This window comes from Lemur catta, chromosome 17 (assembly GCF_020740605.2).
Source record: "Lemur catta isolate mLemCat1 chromosome 17, mLemCat1.pri, whole genome shotgun sequence".
NCBI classification, from domain to species: Eukaryota; Metazoa; Chordata; class Mammalia; order Primates; family Lemuridae; genus Lemur; species Lemur catta.
In genome coordinates this window covers 31,038,201-31,064,548 of record NC_059144.1, presented here as the reverse complement: position 1 = coordinate 31,064,548, position 26,348 = coordinate 31,038,201, and the positions used below count along the sequence as shown (strand labels likewise).

Sequence of the window (26,348 nt, the reverse complement as noted above, 5' to 3'; positions counted from 1 at the left end):
TTCAATCATGGGAATTCCAGGCACCGATATGCATTTTAATAGTTACACACACATTATATATACACATGTATTTATGTCTGTGTTTATGTGAGTATTTACTAGATATATAGTTTGTAAATTAGATAGGTATTTATTTTATTTATATGCATTTATTAATACACACCAGTTTAACAGGTAATGAAAATGAGGGAATCTCTTTTCATTCCCAGTTCTTGCACCCAAATGATCAGCGTAGACAAATAAGTATGTATTTTGTGATCCTGATTGAGATAACTATGAATAACTCTGTAAGTGTCTCATTGTGTAGCTAACCAAGATACTGCTGGTGAGAGTTATTAATGAAGCCCCAGCATTAGTGGGAAGCTAGGTGGGAGAGGAAAAAGGACAGCAAATGTTCAGCATATGAATCTAAATGGATAGTCATTTCATTTTTTGATGGAAACTCTTTTAAGGAAAGAATTATTACAAAATGAAAAGGACTAGAAATAAATAGAAGACATAGAAGCCTCAAGTTTGAGGCTTCAAGCATAATAGAGAACTTTTCTTTTCTTTTCTTATTATTTTTTTCTTTTTAGAAATATTGGCTGTCACAAAACTTAGTATAGAATGACTCACTGCAGGGCACATCTCTTATTTTTCAGATCTTGCTTTTTAAGGACTCAAAGTTAGTGAGAAAGGCACATGTATTATTTGACTCAAATTCAGTATGCATTGGCATTACTTCAATGGTATTGAGAGCTTTTTAACAAAGGAGAAAATATTTCTGCATTGACAGTGAAATTACGGAATTGTGCAGGTGCATTATGTTGAGTTGACAATGAAACGTCTGCGGCACACCTGTGTTATATCAAATGCTACAACAGCATGAGAAAATCAGCAAGGCAGCATTGTTCTCAGTTGTTTTAAAGGCCAGGGGTCATGGAGACAATGCTGACACAGGCTCATTTTTAATGGATTTAAAAATAAGTTTCTAACCTATTGAAATCATGCACAGCATGTGCAATGACTTGCTCAGATTATTGCAGAGAGGGAGATGGATAATGGAAAAAACAGAAATTTCCAGGTTCTTTCTCTATGGTGCCTCCCACTGCCCCTCCCTCTTCACTCTCCATTCTGCAGCACGTCCACGATTGTCTAATCAACAGCATCATTTGAGGAATTGAAGCTTAAAAGTCAGCCCAAGAAGGTGTTTGTTCCATCCTCTGACCCAGTCCCTGCCCGCTATTTTTACAGTTATGCTCTTGGATAATCCTTTGGTTACCCAACTGTTATGAAGCCACCTGTCACCGATGGGAACATACTCTTCTTTCCACACTCCGCTTTCCATAATCATGCTTGTTGAGAAACAGGAGCAATTGTATCAAACCAGAATGAATTCAGTGGGAAAAGGATTGATTATAAAGAGATCATTGCTCCCCCAAAACTTGCATCATTCCCTTCAGATTGATGATTTCTCAATTTTACTATAAGAAACTCGGAGTGACCTGAAAATGTGAAGTTAGGAAATTAAAGACTCTATACCAAGATTCATTTTTACCTTATTCTGCTATTTTTAAAATGTTCTCTGTTGAAATCAACTCAAATTTCCCTTGGTGAGTGAACAGATAAAAGAATGTTGGTGCATTCATGCTATGGAATACTACTCGGGAATAAAAGGGAATGCAACAACGTGAATGGATCTCAAACGTATTGTGATAAATGAAAGGTGCCAAACATGAATAGCTGCATATTCTTTGATTACCTAGATAGGGCCTTCTGGAAAATTTAGACTATGGTAGTTGCCAGAGGCTGGGAGTGAGTGAGATGCAACAAAGACTCAGTTCAGTGTAATGATTGAATCTGGTACTCTGTTACAAGTGGCAAATTCAACAGTCATTTAATTTTGACTTTAAAGACATAGCATATTATTGAAGCAATGATTAGCTTAAGAAGAATGAAGGGGAGATGAGAGCCAACTAAATACATTCATTCATTTGACAAACAAATATTTATTGAGTTCTTGTTGTTTGTCAGACTCTATACTGCATGGGTAAACAGAAAGTTGCTTCTCCAAGTGGGAATGTCAGCGAGTCCTGGAATTAACTTTTATTTATAAGACAGTGAACAAAGGTATATATGTTGCTGTTTAACACTTGCCTTTTATATTCCTTAAAATTCACATATTTAATGTGTGTTTATAGTACTTTAAATCTACATAGAGGAATTAAAGATGACACAAAAAATAGAGAAAAAGGTTTCTGTCTTCTAGGAATTCATAGTACCTTGCAGTTATCTGACTCACAACTATATTTGCATAATAAAGGATAATTTAAAAGTATACAAATCAATGGGTGAATAATGGAAGACTAAAAAGATCCCACAACATGCAAGAATGGACTGCCTATTTATAAACTCTATTGCCCTCTAGTGGCAAAAGTCATAAAAAGCAGCTAAAACCAATCAGGAACAGTTTCAGAATCCCATCTGCCTAGGAGCATTCAATCTTACTCTCAGGAATTGGATGCCATAGATACAATTTTCTCTCTTTGTTCTTGGCCAGTATACAGTAGAGTGAATGGTGTGGGAGTTCATATTAATATGTTAGTTATGAATTCCTTATATAAACTCTAGAAGAAGGGTGTGGAAGGAAATCACATCAATGGAATATAAAAATGTGTTTATGCATCATTTCACTTGGTGAAAAACCTAATTTATTATCACTTGAGGAACAATTTTCACTTTCCTCTTAGCACATCAAGGGTAATTGTTGCTTCAGAAATAATTTCTATAATATTTTCTTTTATTTTTCCTTTGAAGAGTAAAAATTTTATTTTTGAGGAAATTCTTTCTGCATATTTTCAAAAAGAGTCACATAAGAAAGCAAAAATGTTATCCTCCCCTCATCCTAGAAATAAATAAGAAGAGCATAAAATTTCTTTTTAAATCACGACACTTGGAAGTTTAGCACCAGCATCCAAAATGAACAAAAAAGAAAACAAGCATTTACTATATATCTCAGATTTCTTTGGTTGGGGTTCTCCCCACGTGGCATTAATATTTGTTCTTTCAATTCACATTACCAAAACAGTAAAACCCAGGAAAAAAATATAAACCTAATGGTGGCTGAAACTGGGGAGGTTGTGCTTGTCTTTTGTGCAGGCATTCCTGGGGTCTCAGCTTGCTGGAAAAATCTGCTGACATTTTCCTTTTGCAGTTGTTAGTTTCTTAAAGAATACAATAATAAACATTCTAATGTCCAAATCTTGGTTAGTCTTCCACTGTATTGCTTGGATGTTTCTTTGGTGTTGGTAAGGTTGCGGTCTGCTTTTTGCTTTGTTTTACTTTTGAATGGTCATTTTTAATTTTTTTATTTTTTGAGACAGAGTCTCACTCTGTTGCCCTGGCTAGAGTGCCATGGCATCAGCCTAGTTCACAGCAACCTCAAACTCCTGGGCTCCAGCAATCCTCCTGTCTCAGCCTCTGGAGTAGCTGGGACTACAGGCATGTGCCACCATGCCTGGCTAATTTTTTATATATATACTTTTAGTTGTCCAGCTAATTTCTTTCTAAGTTTTTAGTGGAGCCGGGGTCTCGTTCTTGCTCAAGCTGGTCTGGAACTCCTGAGCTCAAACGATGCGCCGGCCTCGGCCTCCCAGAGTGCTGGGATTACAGGCATGAGCCACCATGCCCGGCCTGAATGGTCATTAATTCTTTAGGTCACCCTGCAGACGGTGAAGGTGCCAGGGGAGCCTGGTGTTGCTCAGCACTGCTCTGCTGGGTGGCGAGAGCAGGGTTCTCAGTTGGGGCGTCACCTGCCTTGGTCTCTTTGCCATCTTGTGAAAGAGCGTTAGGAGGACTGGAGCGTCACCGACAGTTGTACGGACGCCGGTATCCATGGCGACCAGATGGAAGGTTTGGACCATTGGCTGCTTGCTGATTCTCTTTATCTTCAGCCTCCCCAACAGCTGGGGCAGTTAATGGGGGGGGGTCCCCTAGGGTACCTTGGGTCATAGGTTGGATTTCAATGAACGGGTCCCTGAAGCTGTGCTCCCTCTGGGACCCCATCCTTGATCTCTCCAATCTCACCAGCCTGCATTCTGTTGGGACGGATGGGGCCAAAGGTCTGGCCCACGTGGTAAGGCGGGAACCGCAGCTGCGGGTACTGAGGGCGGCGCAGGTGATCCCGGGCCCCAGAGAAAGGCCGGTCAGTGGCGGGGGGCTCAAATCCTTCACTGCTGCCGCTCCCTTCCTCCTCCTCCTCCTCCTCCTCCTCCCCAGCGTAATTCCGGAGAGGTCCACGGCGCCTGCCATGGTACCCACGTCTGTAACGGGGACTCCATCTGGGCCAGTCCCCTGCCTCTGCACCCTTCTCTCCTTCAACCCATCCAACGCCACGGCTTCTCCATCGCCTGCGCCGCGCAGGTATTTCCGTGGGTTATTCTTCCTGATGGCGGTCTGATGTACAGGGACATCTTCTTTGGTGTCATTTCAATGTATAAGTCCAAATCCATTTCTGACGTTGAACCATTTGACAGTGCCAAGGACTTTGGTGGCGGGAACTTTTTTCTCCGCGTCTTCGCTGCCTGCGGGGGCTGCGGGGGCTGCGGGGGCTGCGGGGGCCGCGTCCCCACCCGGGCTCTTGGGCGCGGGGTCCTGGGGGGCCGCGGCGGCCGGGGTCGCTCTCGGAGGCCGGTGCGATATCGGGGCGCGGGCGGAGGCCGAGGCGGGGTCCCACGGGGAGGCGGCTCGAGCTGCCGGGCGCTGCGCTCTCGTGGGCTCCTCGCTGGATCTTACTACCCCCTATAATATTTTCTTTTAAATCAAAATATGAAAATTATCTATGATTATTTTTTTAAACCATTTGAAGGTATGAGGAATTTCTTCTAAGCTCTGTTTTCCGGATTTTGATAGCAACTAGAAGAATGGTAATTAGATTTAGTAAAAATCAGAAACCTGAAAAAATGAAATAAGAATCCACTCCTGCTTTCAAGGTTATTTTGGCATAATAGCATCAAGATGTACCAGTTAAACTTTGAAAGACATAGAATCCTTCACTGGACCTTGTGGAAAAGGCCATGTGTGTGAGAGAATAAATGAGTTTATATTAAGGTTTTCTAATTTATGGAAGCACGTGTGTTGATCATTATAATAAAAATTACTTTTTAAATAAATTTGCTGAGTACAAAACAGGAACTGTATAGGATATAAACTTATTTTTGACTTGGCCTTAATGTTCATCCATCACATAGATCCTGGCTAAAGGACAGGTTAAATAAGACAGATTGCATATCTGCACTGAGAGATATGCAAATACACTATATACAAATACACTAATGACACAGTTTTTTGTTGTTTGGTTTTTTTTTTTTTTTGTATTGTTAATAAACTATATCAGAGTCCCCTAATCCTTAGGGAAACCTGTTAGTATCACAGAAAGAAAAAAAAATAACACACTGCTAAGGTCCCTTTTAACAAGTTTGTGCTGGTGATGCAAGCTGATCCAATGACCCAGCCTTATTTTATCATAACAATAATAATAACAGTAAATAATATTTACATAGAGCTTTAAACTGTATCGGGATTTTCTCATGTATTACCTCATTTGAACCTTGGCTTGGGACTCCATCGCAGTGAGTTCATTCCAGGGTAAACCCAATTAATGTTTTCTGGTAATATCCAAATTCATGTGTCTAGGGGTCCCAGCAACAATTCCTTCTCCCATAGAGGGCAAAGGGCACATAAGTAAGTTGATTCTCAGAACCACCCTACAAAAGCCCATTGTCCTCTGGAGTAAATAGACCCAACATTAATGACCCTTGATTATGTATCTAATTAAATTTTTGGCAGTAAACAAAAGAAAACTAAATTAGACTGTTGCTATGAAGTGGCACAACAATGTTCACTCTAATTTTTGTATTTTGAGAAAAGTCACAAAAAGAATTATTAATACTGTTAATAAGTAAGCTGTTTTCCATCTTTTTTTAAAATTATAACATAATCAAATTAGCTTAAGAAGAACTTAGGCTTTCCTAAAATCATCTCAATTTTTAATTATCATTATACTATTTTTTCAACTACCACTAAATGCTGAAGATTTCCGAACATATTTCTCCATTGTTTGGAATCACATTACCAATAGCCTGTGATCATCTCAAACTCAATGTCATCAAAACCCAATGACTATCTCCCACTTCTTGTCATAATCATCTTCCTCTTTTTCCTCTGCGCTCTATCTTGGTAGTACAGTCTCACAGTCCATGAACAATTCTTCCCATTCATTCTTTTCCTAAAATAGATCAAAATTTATCTCAGTAACCTATTTTTTTATTTTTTTATAATCACATTTTTAATTGTGGTAAAATATATATACTATAAAAGTTGCCACTTGAATAGTTTTTAAGTGTACAACTCAGAGTTATTAGTTATATTCACAATATTGTTAATTTTGTATCCATTAACCAACCTCTCCCATCCTCCTCTCTCCCCTACCCTTTCCAGCTTCTAATAACAATTCTATGCTCTACTTCTATGACTTCAATGTTTTTTAGCTTCCACATATAAGCAAGAAGTAATATTTATCTTTCTGTGCCTGACTTCTTAATGTTTCATTTAACATAATATCCCCCCGGGCTTATCAGTGTTGCCACAAATGACAGGAATTTATTGTTTTTTAAGGCTGAATAGCATACCATAGTGTATATATGTCACATTTTCTTTATCCATTCATATGTTGATGGACATTTAGGTAAACTCCTTATCTTGGCTACTGTGAATGGTCCTGCAATAAATATGGGATGTGTAAAATATTGCTGATTATTAAAGCTAGGTGATTACTAAAGGAGGTTTTTAAGTGTTCAAAGAATAAATATACCTAATGTATTCTTAATTTCAATCATATCCCTAACAGATAAATAGGATAGCTGTTATATCCATTTGTGAGAACTAGCATTGTTGAGCACCTCTATGTATCAGGCATGAAACAGTTTTTTTTGTTTGTTTGTTTGTTTTGTTTTTTAGCCATCACACACACAAAAAAGGCCAGATAAGTATATGGGATGCAAATGCTATTATGCATGTCCTCAATTCCCTGGGAGCCACCTTGCAGAAGCTCAGCTACCTGCCATATCTCAGTCACCCTCATGCCATGCCAATTCTGCTTTGGCTCATGCTCACCTCCTGGGGCTGACAGTTACTTGTCCCACGAGTGCTGGAACCTCCTCCCGTGGCCACCACAAGTAGCCAGGCAGATCCCTCTGGAGTTCTGACTCCTCCAGCCACTTGAGGACTTCAGTGAAACATCACACCCAGGACTTGGCATACAGCATTCCAAGAGGCAGTGGAAGGGGCCAAAGGATACCTCTAGGCAGTGTGTGGAGTTAAAGTCCATTGAGGCAAACTTTGGCTGGCAGCAAAGAGGAGACATGTGAAGCTCAGCCAGCTGTGTTCCCTGTTCCTCCTCCTTCTGATGGACTGATCTGATGCCTGGATTCTCTTTTCAATGATCCAGGAAATCCTGTGCCAGGTGGACACATCTGCTGATTGTCATGGCTCTAGACCTCTTGTGCCTCACCTCTCTTTCCCTTGCTCTTGCTGCTCCAGATTTTCATCCCTACACCTCAAATTAAGTACCAGTAGTGCTTTCAACCTGGCCATAGGTTTTGTTTTCTGGGGAATCTGGACTAAAACAGTTGGCATTGATATCCTCATTTTGCAGATGGGGATAATATTAGTGGAAATCAGAGAAGCTGAGTCACATAAATAGCAATGACAAGCCAAATTCAGTCCAAACCTTAGGTCTGTCTGGCTTTCTTCACTGTACTGTACTGTACCTGCACCCAAGACAAAAAAGTGATGTCTTGCTTAAGGCACTAAAGTAACAAAGACAGGATGGATGGTTTTGTCCTGAAGCCTCTGCTTTAATTCAGGAAGCATAATAAAATACAAATGGTCAAACTTAAAAATGGTAATGTCATTAATTCATTCAGAAAGCACATAAAATTATAAAATCCACTAATATATTTCAGAAGGTTGGTGGGGGAGGCTTTTATTAGGCAGGGCTCCAAAACCAAACAAGAATCTGTAATGTTCTTAGCCAAAGGATTTTAATCTTGTCACATTCTCCTGCTCAATTCCAATCCTCCCTGTGCCAAATATTCCATTACCAAAATTAAATTGGCAATGGTTAAGCATAACATAGAAGCATTTTCCATGAATATGGACAAAATTAGCATCCAGAAATATCGTGTTGTATTGGTTATAAATTGCATGTTTCCATTTTATTACTTTTGCTAATTGCATTTATTTAATCTGTTTTGAATTAGTCCACTCATATGGAACAGAAGGATATTCAGTTTAAAATCTCCATTTTACCCTGATCCCACCTCTTCAGCTTCCCCAGAATACTGTCACATATCCTTCTAGGAGGAAGGAGTTAAATTAGCTGCCTGAGATCTACTCACTTCCTTCATAGGGGGTACGTCCCCAGGGGATTTGATCTAACCTTCAAGTCATCTGGACTTCAAGATAAATAGACTTATTAATATTTGTAGGAGGAAGAGGCATTGTCTCTGAAAGGCTATTAGAAGGCCGTCCCTGGCTAAGGATAGCCTGTAGTAAACAGAGTCCTGAACCATTGAGGTGGGGGTCTCAGCACCATGTTCAGGTAGGCTAGGCTTGGGCTATATCTGGGTGTAAAACGAAAACCCTTCACATTGCTGTGAACTTGACCTAGAGACTGCCTGTCTAGGTAATGGTACCTGTGGAGCCACCGGGACTTTGCAGGCCTTTCTCTGCATCCTCTGAGCATTTTGATGGTGTAGGCCCTTGCCATTCTTAATAACGCTTGATGTTGGGAAATACCTCTCTGATTCATGACAGTGTCTGTGTTATCTCAACTTTTAAAGGATATCCATGCTTATACGTAAACATACTTCTATTCTTTTTCCAATGTTTTTATTCCAATGTATATTATGCATACTGTACTGTAACTTGATTTTTTTCCTGTTAATTTGAAAATCTAGACAAAGCCAAAAAGACAAAGGGGGAGGCAATCACTTATAATACCACCAATATTTGTTTTTTGTGGTTTTTACATTTTTTACATTAAGCAAAAATTTGTGGGGTGGGGGAAATGAAATAAATACAACGTGCATTGGCTGGGGTGTGTGGAAGCAGGCAGTTTCATACATTGCTTATGGGAACACAAATGGAGACAGTCTTTATGGAGGACCATTGCTATGGAGGGCCAAGGCTATCAACGTTAGAAATGCATATTTCCTTTAAGTCAGAAATTCTACTTCTAGAAAACTATTCTATAGATGTACTTACACATATGCAATGCAGTGTATGTACAAGGTTATTGATTGCAACCTTGTTTATAAAAGTTTAGAAATAACCTAAATGCCATCAATGGAAAATTGATTTAATTATTCATAAATACATAAAGCATTAAAGAAGCTCTCTATGTACTAATATAGTACCATCTACAAACTATATTAGCTATATGGCATGCACTGTAACACTTTTTATTAACCACTATGAAATTGTTGGTTTATATCTTTCAAGGATTTTTTTCTTTGTGATCAAACACACTTACATATTTTTCAAATATCGTATCATACTACACATGTTATTATATAATTTAATTTATTATATTCTCCAATATGATCAACATTAATTTCATGTTAATAAATTTCAACAATATGAATTTTCAAATGCTTTAAAGTTAACATACAAATACTGAAAAGTGTATAAACCACAAGGATATGTAACTCAATGACTTACCACAAACAAACCCACTTCAGGGCACCTGTGGCAACCTCTACTCCTCTCTCCTGACTTGCTCGTGAATCCATAATCAGTCTTCTTTGAAACAGAATCCCATATTAACAAATGGAAGTGTTCTACGTATATTCCAAATTTTGTATTTTAGAGATTGCAAAATATTTTCCATCAGTAATATATAAAGTTATGACTTCCATTTCTGACAATTAATCAACTGCAACTTCTTTTACTAAGATCTTCTCACTAAAACCTCAGCTAATCATTTGCAGATCTGAGCTTGTGAGGTGTCTATGACTTGATATATGTAAAGCTGAAATTATCCATTTCAACTCACATGACTAAAGGTCGTAAAGACCTGTAATGAATTAAAACCAGAAAAAAATTTCAAATATGTTTTATACGTTTGACACTGGACTACATGCCCACCTACAAATTTTATGTTTTAGTAAATTTTCAACAAGGACATTTGTAAGTCACCTTAAAGATGGTGATTTAGAAGAAGTCATTAAGAATGGTGTCTAAATACTAAATGACGCTTTATAAACAGTACATTTTCTGAAAATTGTGTTTCTCAGAAACCACGTATTCTATAGAAAATTGGTAGGTGTTCCACTGAAGAAAAAAATCAATCAAATGAAAACATTTTTCTTAGAAAAATCTTCAGAAATATAAGTTAAAATTACCAAATATGTATATCCAATTGCTCTTGTTAGCATGTCATAATTTACCTTTATAAATGGTGTGGTCTATCAATGTATGACAAGAAATCCATGAGGCTCATGTGTATGAGTTAGTTTGCAGCCTTCTCCTTGGCTGTTGAAGTAACATCAGTCTTGTCTCCTCCAGTAGTTCCTTCTCCTCCCCTCTTGGTTTTTGTTGTTGTTGCTGCTATTGTTTTGAGACAGATACTTGTTCTGTTGCATGGGCTAGAGTGCAGTGGCATGATCATAGCTAACTGCAACCTCTAATTTCTGGGCTCAACCTGCCTCAGCCTCCTGAGTATGTGGGACTATAGGCACATGCCACCATGACTAATTTTTCCTATTTTTTGTATAGATGGGGTCTCGCTCTTGCTCAGGCTGGTCTCGAACTCCTGACTTCAAACAATCTTCCTGCCTTGGCCTCCCAAAGTAATAAGATTACAAGCATGAGCCACCTCGCCAGGCCTCCTGTCCTATTCTTGAGTGAGTTTATAACTTGGGGGGCTCTTGTTGAAGGAACATAGGAGCAGGGGGCCAAGGTCTAAGAAAAGTGGTTATGTTTTTCAAGTGTGCATGTGTGTGTGTATGTGTGCCAGAGAGAGACTTAAGAACAGCTGTGATGTAGGAGGTATTGAATAGGAGAAGAAATAGAATTTTATTTTTATGTTTTTTTGTAAGAAGCACTATGTGGCTTAAGTGTCACTTTCAAGAGACTTGAAAAATACAAGTATTTTGACATTACTTTTGAGTATGGCATTGGACTCTTCTTGCTTCATAACTGAACCACATGGCTTATACTTTTCTATGGTCATGAATGCAAAATCTGGAGCTTTATTATATAAGTAGCATTTATTAACTAACTGATGTATGCCAATCCAATATTTAAATTCAGCATGTATTTGATACATCATTTGGGATTTAGTGTTTATGAAACACTATGATAAACAAATTCTTTCTCTTGGATCTTTGAATGAAAGAAGAAAGTTTTAAATTAACAAAATAAACTCTATTTCACAAATTAAACTTGATGAAGTGTTCAGTATTCAAATATGTTCAGGAAGCATTAATTTATAGTCTCATTCAATTTCTGCAAATATGTTTCTACAACAGTGATCAACTGATTAAACATCTTTAGCTGCTATATTTGGATGTCTGTATGTGTTAGCATATTCAACACATCTATTCTTACAACCTGAAGACACTACATCCAATTCTTCAGGAGTCCTCCAGATTTAGATATTTTACCACTCATTTCTATAACAAATGTGAGAAAAAAAATATTGCAATCTTACACAACTCTTCCATAGAATTTATTCCATGAGACTAGCATATTCTTGATACCAAAACACACAAAAAAGACAGAAAAATACAAGAAAATTAAGAATCATTCTTAGTCATTAACATAGATGCAAAAATTTTAAGCCAAATATTAGTAAGCTGAATGTAGAAATTTATAAAAAGGACACAGCACTATGACTAAACTACTTCTCCCACCTCCATTCGCCTGGAATGAAAGTCTGGTTTAACATTAGACTGTCTGATAATATAATTCAACACATTAACTATTTGAAGGAAAAAAATTACATGGTATATTTAGAAGGTCCAGAAAAAGTGTTTGATAAAAGTCAATATTCATTCCTGACAAAAATTCTTAGCAAATTGCAAATAGATAAGAATTGCTCAGTCTTGTTAAAAAGGGTCTACAAAAAAACCTACAGTAAATATTACACTTAATATCACAACATTTAAAACTTTCCCTTTGTTATAAAGAACTAGACAATAATGCCACTACCATTTCTAGCCAACTTTGTGTTAGAGTCTTAAAGCAATAAGAAAAGAGTAAGACATAAATGGAATAAAGATGGGAAAGGAAGGCATAACAATCTCATTATTCGTTTACATTTGTGTGTATCAAAAACCTTAAAAGAAAGAAGCTTGTGCAACAAATTACCACAAATCTACTGGCTTAAAAAATGCACATTAATTTTCTCATTGTTTCTGTGGGCCAGGAGCCAAGGCAGGATGTAGCGGGGTTCTCTGCTCATTTCCTCCGTTGACCTAGGTGTTCTCATCTGCAGCTCAGGGCTCTTTGTTAAGCTCATGCAAACTGTTGGCAGAAATCAGCTTCTTGTGGTTGCAGGACCGAGGTTCTCAGCTGCTAGAGGGCACCTCTTTCCATAGGCGGTTCACAGGGCGGCTGCTTTGAGTCTTCAAGGTTAGCAGGAGAGTCTTTTTCTTTCAGAAAGTGCCTAGTCTCCCCTTAAGACCTTTCAGGCCCACCCAGAATAAGCTCTATTTTGGTTAGCTCAGAATCAACTGATCGAAGAACTTAATGACATCTGCAAAATCCCTTCAACTTTGCCACACGACTAAACCAGATGCCGTGATCTCACAGGCCCTGCCCACATCCAAAGGGAGTGTACACCAGAGGGCAGAAATCTTGGGGACCATCTTAGAACTCTTCCTGCCACAAAACCTCAGACATTTTTTTTTTTTTTATTTAACAAGAGCTTAGCAAGTGAAGTATATGCAAAATTGACATACAAAAACATCTGTATTTTTATGTATCAGAAACAGAGTTAGAAAAAAAAATTACATGGAGACCATTTAAAATAGCATTTAAAAATGGATTCATTAGTAGTAAATAGGACAGAAAAATTGCGTTATCTCCATGGAGAAAATCATAAAACTTTAATGAAGGACAGTAAATAAGGTGTATTTAAGGAAGTGCTCTACCTTGTTGATTGATAGAAAAACTCCATATTATTTAAATGTCAGTTCTTGTAAATTAATTCATAGACCCAACATAATCTCAATTAAAAAAATCCTAGCAGTTTTTGTTTGTTTGCTTGGTTGATTTTAGGATTGGCTAAAATCAAATAATTCTATAATAAACTGTATATGACAAAATAGAAAAGCAAGAATACCTGAGGAACTCATGAAAAAGACAGACAAAGGGGTTTCTCTAACAGATATGAAGACGTGTCATAAAATATACTAATTAAAACAGTATGACATTAATACTAGAAAGATAAATAATCCAATGACACAGAATAGACAAGTCAGAAATTGAATCATACATGTACAAATACTTGCTCAATGACAGTAGGGAAGAGTGATAGATCACTAGGGAAAGTTATGAGAGTTCATGAAGTGTCTCTGGGATAATTAGGGACTCACATAAGAAAAAATTATGTTAAATCCATATCTCAAACCATATCAGAAAAAAATGTAAGGAATGTAAAGGCCTAAAACTTAAAGGCACAATTGGAAAGCTTTTGGGACAGTATAAAAAAAGTAGCTTTGTGGCCTTACATTAGGAAAAAAAATCTCTTAAATATGACACAAAAGATAATAACAAAAAGGAAAGTGTAGGTAAATACATTAAAAACTTTAAGAAAATCTATTAATCAAAATGACAGCATGACATTAGTAAAGAACAAACTACATGTAACTGGCAAAGAACTAATTTCCAGACTATATAAAGAACTCCTACAAATCAATAAGAAAACATTAGACAACCTAGTAGAAGAAAATGAACAAAAGACAGACCTGGCTGTTCATTAATGAGGAGAACCAGCTAATAAATGTTTGTAAAGATTACCAATCTTTTCAGGAATCAGATAAATAGATAAAAATCCCAATAAGATACCATTACAGACCTACCAGCCTGGTAGATTTAAAGATCTGATAATAGCAAATATTGGAGAAGATACTTAACAAGGATTCTCATATACTGCTTGTAGAAGTATAAATTGGTATAACCATTTTGGAAAAGAATTTGGTGCTCTCTAGTAAAGTTGAAAATGCAAATGCCCTGGGATTTAGTATCCTAATGCTATGTGTATAATGCAGAGTAACTGGTACACATCTGTCCCAAGGTTCGGGAATGTACAGAAATGGTCACAACAGCATTGTCTTTAGTAGTCTCAAAACAGAAACAATCTAAACATCTATCTACATTAAATTGAATGCATAAATTGTGTTTTGTTCATACAGTGCAATAGTATCCAACAATTTAAAAAAGGAGACCACAGCTGCGTTCAACAAAATGCGTAAGACTCAGAGACACAAGGCTGGGTGAAAGAAGATGCTAAAGAATACCCAATGAAAGTATAACATTCATCTAAAAATTATATTCATATAAAATTCAAGACTGGGAAGTTCTTCTCTAATATTCACTAATATGTGCATAGATAGAAAAAACCGTAATGGTAGGCAGGGAACTAATTGTCCCGTAAGTTGAGACAGAGATCACCTGCAGAGGGGATGGAGGGTAGTACGATTGGGGAGGGCCATGTGAAGGGCTTCAGTGGTGCTGGTGGTGCTCCATGTCTTCACATGTGTAATTTGCACATATGCAAATGTTTGGGCATAGTGCAAGGTTTCTGTTGGCATTTTGGCTTTTTATTGTGGAGTGCTGTCCTGTGCATTGCAGGACATTTGGCAGCATCCTTGGTCTCTACCCACTAGATGACAGTAACACTATCCACCCCAAGGTCTGACAACCAAAATGTCTCCACACATTGCCAAATGTTCCCTGGGGAGCAAAGTCACCTCCCACCCTCCCCTGAGAAGCCCTGGTATAGTAGTTCTCTTAGGAAAACCTCCACTTCTACAAGAATTACTGTCACAACAGGCAACACAATTTCTACTTGAACCTACCACCTCTTACATAAGTGAAAAATGATGGGACATTTGTGTCCCTTCTCCCAGGAGCATTTTCTGATGCTCACCCAAATCCTGGGTTTGGGTTTGCTTTTATTCCCTAGTTCCTTTATTCAGTGAGAGTTTTAGAGGCCACTACTTTATAGAAGGAGAATTTTAAGTCACCTTCAATGAGTTGATGAAAATTTTCCCTTTTGCCAAACATAAAATATGATCAATGGAAATTGAAAATACTTCTATTTTCAAATTAAACATCTTAAAATTAGCCTAATATTTCTGGCCCTTTGATCTGGGAAAACAAGTACTTTTAAGTCAGTTAGATTTATTCTCATTTTTATTGGTAAAAAATGTTAAGAGCTGAAAACTTGACAACACAGGGCATGTTTTACATTACAGATGTTTTAAAGTACATGTTGTCTTTTATGTAAGTGCGTTTAGAGAAAAAAATTAATGTTGTGATTCATTAGGGTTTAGGCAGTGCCATAAATCTGCCATGGAACATAGGAAAAGCGTCATTTAGTTATGTTGGAAAGAATATCATTGCCACAGCCCAACCACCTGTACTAAATCGAGTCATTTAAAAAGTCAAGGGTGTGTGTGTGTGTGTGTGTGGGTGTGTGTGTGTGTGTGTGTGTGTGTGCAGCAACAGATGCAAGCAGTAATTCAACACCAGTAACATTCATACACAATACAAAAATTCACTTAACAACATATGTGCTCTTTGGTCATGTTTTAAAAAATATTTTAAAACAAAATTGAATAAGTGCCTAAAAGCATAGGGATTGAGCCAAGTGTGCTATTTTTTAAGTTCATAAATATGCAGCACATACACACACCCTTATATTCATATATTTTATAAATGTATTTTAGAGGTTTTAATCCATCCCGTTAATATGTATAGTAAGTACAGGGTAAGCATTTGTTAAGTGATAGTATCTTACTATAAGTGTTCACAGTGTGGTTCTGGAGTTACCTTGTAGGATGCTGCAAGAACTAATTGATAAATTTCAGAAATTTTACTAGCTTATGGATATCGAATGGGTCATTTGAAATCAGCCATAGCAGGAGTGTACTTACACCGTGGAAATTGGCAAACTCAACAAATCAGGGCTGCTTGGGCTCAGGGATATGGGTTGTTAAACATTTACCAGCATGGTACTCACTGGTGTTTAGGCTAAATGGTGTTATATAGACTCCATCCCACTAAATTAAAAATTTTCGAGTATTATGTTTATGCTTTGGTAGTAAATTGTACTATTGATTTATATGAAATATGGACTTTTGTTTCAGTTACATTTTAGTTATGTTTTCTCTTACATAGTATATCTTAACATACAAATTACTGCCTAGCAAATATCCCAATTATTTTATTAGATAAATACAAGATGTCAAATTTAAGGCTTGCATTATCTAATATTTTAATGCTTATCTCTACTTTTGGATTTCAAAATTTTACTTGAAGACAAATGGAGAGGAGCTTAAAATAGGGCAAAAATTATGTTAGGATTATAAAATTATGTTCATTAAATGGTGAACAGTTGTTTTCTACCTTCATTGAAATGTAAACAAAACAAAGTTTAAAACATGATTTAACATGATTTAAGTATGCTGAAAGATATTTGGTTCAAATATTAAGAAATATTTCCTAAAATGAGATCTGTAAAGTAAAGTGAATTCTTGGTAGACATACAAGAACTGATGGTTTAGTTAACCTGTTTTATGGCCTTGGGGCAAAGCAATAAAATCAATGGACATCTTTGTTCCATTCCAGTTTCTTCTCTTTAGTAAAAATAAATCTTGACTAAATGTGGTAAGTGCATAAATACAGTTCCTGATTTCCCAATCTTCAAATGCCAAAAGACAAGAACAGCTGTTTGTTCATAATAAACACGGTTTAGATTTTTTTGGTTTTCTTTTTTTTCAGGTTTTTACACTTTCTTGTTATCATGCCATTTTTCCCCACTTGAAATTTTCTCTGTCACTTTTCTTCATCTGTTCTATTCCTACTTACATAACTGAGTAGTTCTAAAGTTCAACATCTTCCATGATATATCCGTTTTCTTATTCTGAAGTGCTCTAAATCACTAAACACGTAGTATATGAATAAATTTGTTTAGCAATTTTCATATGTACTTCATAACATCTCTTGTGTTGCAATTTTCCAAACATTATTTGACTTTTATTATTTAACATGTTATCAGTTGCCTTGCCTAATTAAGAGTGGAGATTCCTATATTTCCTGATCTCACAGAGCCTAGCACAGAGCCTACTGATTATTAGAGAGCACCAAACATTATAAGGAATCTTTATACATTGAAGTTGAGTTTTTCCCCCTTTCGTAAAGTTTGCCATATTTGAGGCACACAATTACTCTAGAGTAAAAGTTACGCTCCCTTTGTTCCAGTTTCCATTTAGTCTTACTTTAAAATCTACACACATAAGCTGTGTTCCCAAATATCATGTAATCAAGCTGTATAATATAAAAAGTGACAGTGAGGGAAAGTAGTTACAAAAGGGAAGTTGTCGTAATTTGAGTCCACTGATGATTTGACAATATTGGGATGGCTAGTCCTAATCACAATTGGTTTAACCTTAAGGAGAGTCAAAGACAATTATCAAATAAACTGTATCAGTAACTACAAAATGTACTTTCTTGATTAGCAGTATGCACAAGCTGCTTTTCATAGTAATCTGCCTTTTGTTATTTCTTCTTCTGTAGGTATTGATAATTGTCTCTACTTTCCCATTGTGTTGTATGTCTTTTTCTTAATTATTTGTAGAACTTCTTGAATTTTTCAGGTATATTAAACCTTTGTGTGCTGTGTGCATTTTAGATCATTTTACCCAGTTTGGCTTTGCATAATATTTTTCTCATTGTGTGGAAAATGTCACAGTTTTTTCATGACTTCCGTGTTTCATGTGTTACTTAGGAAGGCTTTGCCCACTAGATGATTGTAAAATTATTCTCCAAAAGTTTTCTCAAGAGTATTGTAAATTCTATGCTTTTTTATTAGTAGATCTAGAACTTATTTTGGATATAGCTTGAGTAGATCTAGAACTTATTTTGAGTATAGCTTGAGACAGAGGTATAGTTTTTCTTTTTTTGCAAGGAGAAAATTGTCCTAACACTGCTGTGTATTAGTCCAATTTCCCCTGTTGATATGAAATGTCATTTATGGACATTATTATGTTCATCAATATTTAGTTTCCATGGAAGACCCCCTCTCTTTTCACGTAGGCAAGGTCTTATGATTCATTCTAGCCAATGGACTCTGAACTGAACTGTTTTGTGTTACTTCTGGACTAAAGAAATAAAAAAGCTCCTTGTAGCCCTTTACATTTCTTTTCCTGATATGGTCATGGAAGAGGTCTCGTGTTGAGATAGCAGAACTGTAAGATGGAAGCAGTGTGTGTATGTAGATACTGCCCAATGTACAGCTTCCCTGGAGAGTCTCTTGGATCCAAGGTGCAATTTGCATGACAGGGAAATGAGCTTTGTAAATTAAGCCTCTCAGATTTTAGGGGCTGTTTGTTACTATAGTCTAAGTCTACCTCATTCTTACTAATTTACCACCTTTAAGATGTATAAATACCTATATACATGGTTTTGTTTCTTCAGTCTTTACTCTGATCCAGTTATCTATGTTCTGCTTCTTATGCCAGTACCTCCCTCTTTTATTGTAACTTTATAGCAGATTTTGGTCCTAAGAGGACCAGACCTACATCATTGCTCCTTTTCAAAATCCTGTTGGTTAGTCTTAAGCATTAACTTTTTAGGATAGATGTTTTAGACTTCTATAAAAAAGACCTTGGTGGGATTTCAATGATTTTTGCATTAAATTTACAGACTAATTCATAGTAAATGACATCCATGCCATATAAAGTCTTCTGGCTTTTTTCCTATGCCTTGCATATTTCTATTAGGATTTTTTTTTTAAAAAAATAGTTTTTTTTACTATTGAATTCACTTTTTGACTTTAATAGATTTTAAAATTAATTCCAACTGGTGTATAGGAAGAGAACTGATGTGTATACACTTCTCTTGCAAGCAGTTGCTCTTTTCCTGAGCTCACTTGTTAGTTCTGAAAATAATTAGTTGATTTTCTTTCACCACGACATGGTCCTGGGGTTGTTTCTTAGAGGTTTCTCAAGGCTCCTTCTGAATTCATTTCTAGTCACAAGCCTGAGTGTAATTCAGTGTATTTCCATTCTTCATGGTTTCTTCTGCCATCTGTTCTAGGAAATATTACTGTGTCCTATTTAAATTCTCTCTTCCACCTCTTGTTCCTGTAAGGCATTTAGCAAATCTGTTTGTGTAATTAAATTCCTGTACTATTATTACTTTATGGACTAATTTTACAGCATTGCTTAGGTTATTTAATATTTCCATACCAGTTTCACCATCCTTAATAAGAAAATAATTGTATATTATTTCTATACCCTATTATTATAGAGTTTGTAATCTGAATAAAATCTCCTTATCTGTTATTGATTATCTTCTTAATATTGAGTCCTGAGTTGCCAATTTTATCAAAGTCTTTGCTAATAACTATGTATTAAAAGTTTCTACCCTTAGAAAATAAGTTCTTATCTCTCGATAAATTGTTTTTTTATATCCACTCTTCAAGACTAAAAAGAGTACAAATATAAAAGATCATTATCTGATCTTTATAGATCTATTTACACAAATCTAAACACTTTTTTAAATCTTTTTGGAATAAAGTTAACAAAAATTCTGTGAAGTCCCATGAGTACTTAAGTACCAAGGCATCAGACCATCTCTCTGCCAAGGGCTTGAAAATCTTTCTCTGCAATACCTTTTGCCTATACATGCATCTCACGGGACCTGCTTACAGAAGGCAAAAGGGGAGTCGTAGCTCCTACTCTGCTCTCTGGAAATATTATTCCCTTAAAGGAAAAAACCAAAATAAAAAAAAAAACAAAAAAAAAAAAAACCAAAAAAATCCCTTTCAGCTACTTCTGAATAAGTCATCAAAGGAAGATGTGGGTTACTCAGAATAGACTGGATTATGTTTCTGTGACAAACGATTCCAAACTTTCAGAGTGGATTTTTGATAGATTAAATATGGCTGCAATTTATTTTGCTGCTTCTTGTTAAGGAGTAATAGAATTCCTCTCCCCTTTAGTCTAGGCTGGCCTTTAGTGCCTTGTTTGATCAACTGAATCCCATAGAAGTGACATTCTCAGACTTCTGAAGCAATGCAGGCTCCACCTGGGTTTCTGGGAATTCCTGCTCTAGATAAAGCATGACAGCCCTGAAACTGCCATGTTGTAAGGAAGCCCAAGCTGGCCACATAGAGAGACCGTATGGATAAGAGAGATGTCTGATCAGTCCCCATCTGTTCTGGCCAGCCTATGCCAGGTGCCAGATGTGAATGCAAAGGACTTCAACTAACTTGAGCCTTAGCCTCCAGGTGCCTGCCACCATATGAAGGAATACAAGCAAATACAGCCTAGCTGAGCTTGTTAACTCCAGAACCATGTATAATGTGTTTGGGGTGGTTGTCTATGCAGCAGTAGCTGACCTGAATAGGCTATCCCAATGAAAATTTATCTCTTGCCTAGGTGAAGTCCATTGAGAATCCAGGAGACCACCCAGTATAACTGTTCTTCATAGGGCAGTTCAGCAATTCAGGCAACTGTGGTCTTGTAGACCCCTAGTTCATAATTTTTTCTCTAAAATTTCCACAGCAGGAGAAGGGAACACTGGAGCATCTTGCACCAGTGATTAAATGCTTCAACCAGGGAAGAGATACACACCCTCTACTTTTGTTTGTAGCCCATTTGCCAGAACTATTCATATTGGTATGCCTGACTTTGAAGGGGTGTGGAATGGGAGGCTGAGGTGGGAGGATTGCTTGAGGCCAAAAGTTGGAGACCAGCCTGGGCAACATAGTGAGGCCTCAACTCTACAAAAAACAATAATAAAAAAAATTAGCTGGGCATGGTGGCACACACCTGTAGTCCTAGCTATAGGGAAGGCTGAGACAAGAGGATCACTTGAGCCCAGGAATTCAAGGTTGTAGTGAGCTATGGTCACTCCACTACATTCTAGACTGGGTGACACAGTTAGATCCTGTCTCTTAAAAAAAGGAGGGAGTGGGGAAAGAGTAGGGAAAGAGAGGGGAACTAAATATGCATCAACCAAACTCCTCCCCTCTCTCCTGCTATGTTGTTACCTCATCAGAGTTCAAGGAATTCCTTATCGTACTAAGACCTGTGTATTTTTGTGTAACCATAGCTACACTGCCGTGATATTGTTGCAAACTACTCTCAGGACAAAAGCTCTTTTTCTAAGTATCAGATACCAATCTTCTTGAAACTATAAATCCATGCTTCAAACATGAAAATGATTGCACACTGACCTATTGTTGCATAACAAAACATCCCAAATCTTAGTGGCTTAATATAACGTCGATTATCTCACAGTTTCTGTGGGCAGAGGATTCAGCTAAGCTGTGTGCCCTGATTCTGTGTCATTCGTAAGGCTCACTCAAGAGCACTGGGGAAAGATCTGCTTCTAGAAGGTCACTCACGTGGTTGTTTGCAGGATTCAGTTTTTTGAGGGCTGTTGGACTGAGGCCTCGGTTCTTAGGACATGGGCTGGAGGATGCCCTTAGTTCCCTGGCATATGGAGCTCTCCATACAGAGTCTCAGAGTGAGCATGTAAGAAAGAAAAAGGGTTCCAGCAAGGTGGAAGTCGCAGCTTTTTGTAATCTTATCTCAGAAGTGATAACCTGTAACTTTTGGCATATTCTATTAGAAGTGAATCACTAGGCCCCACTCACATTCAAGAAAAGAGGATAGCACAAGGGCATGAACACCACGTCAGAAGCTGCTTACCACAAGTACTGCTCTGGGATGGGTATTCTGCCAAGCAGGAGACACAAAGATATATAAGGTAATGCCCTTAACCTTGAAGAGTTCCTAGCAGGGGCTGGAGAAGTGAAGAGAGAGTGTGATAACTACCTGTAATTGAATTACACTATGTTATGTTAGAGTTATACAGAAGAGTTATATAGAAGATCTGAGAAGAGCCAGCAGCTCATTCTACATGTGCTGTAAGAGGTACAATGTGAGCTACGTGAGAGAGGCTGAATAATGATTCACTAGGCAACTAGCGTTCTAAGCAGAACAAAGAGGCAAGGAAGCATAAAAGCTCATAGCATGCTTAGGAAATGGCAAGTAGCTTTTTGGAGCACAGGGGATGACAGAAACGGTGGAATGCAAGGTGGGCAAAACTGAAGCTGGATTGTGAAGGACACTGTGTATCATGCTAACTGAATTTGACTTCAGTATAGGAAAAATAGGCTTGGGAACATTACAGCTTATTGTTGCCTCCAAATAATAATAAATAAGCTCTTTTGAGCCATACCATGTGCTAAGCATTATAGTTACCTCATATAAACTGTACAGCTGCCTTTTAGAGTAGGTTCATTTATCATTTGCTTTTCAACAGAACCTTGGTGTTAACTAATTTTATCCTCAAGTCACATGGCTAGGAAGTGTCAGGGCTGAGATGCCTATCATGGTCTGACAGCAACGGTTTCCTCATCCTGCTCTGTGCCTCCTCACCACAAACTCTCCCACACATTCTTTCTATATTTCTTAACCTACTGTCCTCAGTCTGAAGGCCAAGAATGCAATCCTCAAACACACAATTTGTGTTAGAGACAGGAAGCCCTTCAGCAAGAAATTTCTTTTGCATCTCAGATGCTCTCTCTTTTTTTTTTTAACTTTTCATTTTGCAAACTTCCCAGCACATACAAAAGTAGATAAGAGAGCAAAATGAACTTAGTTTCAACACTGACTGATGTTGTGCCACACTTGTTTCATCCATCTTCCCTCCAGTCCCCACATTTTATTTTTGGAGTACTTTAAAACATTCTAGACAGCATGTTATTTCACCCACAAATATTTCACTATTTGTAACCAATAAAGAATTTTAAAAATATAGTTATCACACATTTATCATAGTCAACAAAATTAACATAATTACTTAATACCACATGCTATTTTTAAGAATTTTTTAAAAGTCACAAATCTTACACACGCAAAAAAAGCTGTACTGGAAAGAATGATAGAATTCCTGTTTGTGAACCATTTCTTTTTATAGGCACAGTAAAATGTTTCCCATTGAGTCTATAGGATTGATGTGTATGTACATAATAGCAGCAAATCTTAGTAGCATTCATTACAAAGACATTTTCCTAATTTATAATAGTCTGTAAACCCTTGAGTGTTATATGTTGATGATAAGGGCTGGGCCCACAGTTTTTAGCTACTGCTAATTAACACCTAATTCAGGCAAGATCTTCTCTGCAGGCAAAATTAATCTTCCTCTAAGTACTGGTTGAAGATTGATCTTATGTGCCCTGAAGTACTCTCAGATTGCTGTCTCTGTTTTAAGTCCAGGAGAGAAATTACATCTTTTTCATGGTCTATTAACCACAGTACCCAGTTTCATGGGTTTGCACACCTAGTAAAGGAATGTAAAGCATCCTTTCAAAAAGCTCTGCCGAGGTCTAATGGTAATCCAGTATTACATACTAATGGTGCAGTGGTCCCAAGGTACGGATTCATCTAATGTGTACCTGGAAAGAAATTTGGAAATCATTTAAGGCTACTCTCATTTTAAATCTGACAAAACTGTAGCTGAGAGAAATGAGAGGTCCATTTTATTGCAAGTGGCAATATTCTTAACTGATTCATTTTATCTGTTAGTGCCCATGTCCTAAAAGTTTCTATGAAATTAAATTTTTTTTTATAAAACAATGCAATTGCATAGCTTAATTTCTTCATTATCCCCAATCAGGCAGCGATGCTTCAATATACACATGCAAAGAGTACTTAAATTTTCCTCTTCCTTTGAGCAAGAGATGCTCACCACGTCCCTCCATTTTTCATCAAACATAAGTCTACCCTGCAGTCCGCTGCTGTTTGTGCTGCGGTTGACGAGGCGATGGATTTTTGAATTACTGGCCATGTTTCTCTGTTAGAGAGGCCCACACGCGCCAGCCCTCCGCCGACTGGAGCCTGAGCCCCAGCGGCGTATGTTCTAACTTAAGCAACATTGGGTCATCTGTTTATTGTGGGTTTAGCGGTCAGGAATAAAGGGTGGCCGTTGCCAGGGCAACCGACACCCAGGGCAACGGCAAGTCGAGGCGGGAGGGGGCGTGGCCTCGGCCGGCACGGGCCGATAAGAGGCGGCGCCCGCCGTCGCGTTGCGAGCGGGGTTGGTCTACGCGGCCGGGCGGAGGCGGGGCGGCCCCGGCGTCTCCGACTGCCTGGAAAGACCTCGACGGGCGGGCGAGCCAGGCTGCGGTCCCGGCCGCTCCCCTTCCTCACAGCCCGTGCCGAGGAGCCTCGGCCATCGCCCTAACATGGCGGGCGGGCGCTGCGGCCCGCTGTGGACGGCGCTCCTGGCCGCCTGGGTCGCGGCGGTGGCGGCCACTGCGAGCCCCGAGCAGGCCGCGCTGCCGGCGGAGCAGAGCCGGGTCCAGCCCATGACCGCCTCCAACTGGACGCTTGTGATGGAGGGCGAGTGGATGCTAAAATTGTGAGTGTGCCCGCACGCCCCGCACGCCACGCTGTCCCTGCGGGCAGCTCCCGATCCCGCGCGGCCGCCTGACTCGACCTGGGGCCCCAGATCCGCCTTGCGGACGACCCGCGGCGCCGGGGGTGGGCCTCTCGCGCTGCGCATGCGCATGCGCACCCAGCCTTCCCTGGTGACAGCTTTGGGTGCTAAGTATCTCCTTCCTTGCTGGCCCCTTGCTTTGAGGGAAAGTGTTTTAGGGATGGAGCAACTTGCCAGGGAAAGGGGGGAAGGGAGAAAATCTGCAAGAAAACGTGTGCTTTTATAGGTCTGTGGAAGAGAAAGCGCAATCAATGACCTTTGTGTACAGTATGAATACGTAGCAGAGGCTAGGCAAGTTATTAGTTCAGTGAATAATTACAGCACAGTGAAGGCAGACCATTTGTATAATATAAAATATCCCTTTTGAAGGTCTCCCTTTTAAGACCTTGAGATGTCATTGTGAAAATAAAACACACACGGGTGCGTTTTAAGTTTTAAAATAAGATTTCAAATAAATGTTGATATGTGTTCTCATTTTTAGAGGTAGGATTTTCTAGGTAGATTATCATAATTGTGCTGGTGTCAAAAAATGGACATTAAAAAATTGTCCTTTTTGAACAATAGAAGGTAAATGGTGGGTAATGTCTTTGTTTGAAGGAGATGGGAAACTATATTTTTATGTTAGGTGAAGGACAGGGATTTGTTGATTGCAGCTTAAAATTAAACTCCTTATGGTAAGGAAGTGATCATTTGAAAGGAGGCTTGATGTTGACAATGAACAGGTGTCTGAATAGACTTGAGAGACCATCATAGTGAGCTTGCAGGGAAAATGAAGAATGGAGAAATAATCACTGAGACTATGTCTCTTTAGCCTGTGGTCTCAGGCAATATGTATACTTGATCACTACTATTTCATAATTAATTTTACATCGAGGACACAGACACAAAATTATGTCTTTCCTTTATCCAAGAACAAATTTCTATTCTTTCAGTTTAGATTTCAAGCAGTTGCCTATGGAGTGAAAACCTCAATGTAAGATCAGGGCCAAAAGTTATGTCACTTAGCAGATTACATTGCTTACACAATTTAATGCATAGTATCCCTTAAAATATGCATTTACCTTTTGGTCACAAAGGGGATGTTTAAGACCTCGAAATGAGATACCCTTGTTTTCATAATAAATCAGTGAAATTATTAGAGGTATAGACATGAACAACTTATTAAAATACTCCACTTAACTATTAATACTCTGGATGGAAATAAGGAGGTAATATTCCATTTAAGACAGAATCTTTGTAAGTAAGTGGAGCTTTATATTAGGACTGCCGTGTTTGTAATTGTAAGAGTTTTAGAGAAACTATGCATTTTGTCAGCCAATACTACAGAAAGTTCTTTTTTCCAGTAGATCCTTACAGAGTGGACTTTTTCTATATGTCAGTTTTCTGGTTAAAATGGAGTTTGTGTATGTACATACTGACAGTCAAATCAGAAAGTTTTCCTTATATTTAATGATGTCAACTTTTTTATGGTTCCTTTTAGAATTGCTATTTTTTTTCCTAAAGTAAAAGAACTAAGAACACTAAGGCTGCAATAAGTTGATAAATGAGTGACCACCACA

General features: G+C 38.0%; 1 protein-coding gene and 1 pseudogene across 1 annotated transcript in view; one reads left to right on the top strand and one right to left on the bottom strand.

Annotated features, from left to right (window-relative positions):
* Positions 1-3,696: 3,696 nt before the first annotated feature.
* LOC123622258 lies at positions 3,697-24,138 on the bottom strand (annotated as a pseudogene).
* Positions 24,139-24,313: 175 nt separating this feature from the next.
* Positions 24,314-26,348, top strand: part of TMX4 (thioredoxin related transmembrane protein 4) — a 29,950-nt gene continuing 27,915 nt past the window's right edge. Inside the window, exon 1 of the mRNA XM_045528258.1 lies at positions 24,314-24,711. Within this exon, the coding sequence (XP_045384214.1) occupies positions 24,536-24,711 (176 nt within the window). The 5' untranslated portion in view covers positions 24,314-24,535. The remainder of the gene's footprint in view (positions 24,712-26,348) is intronic.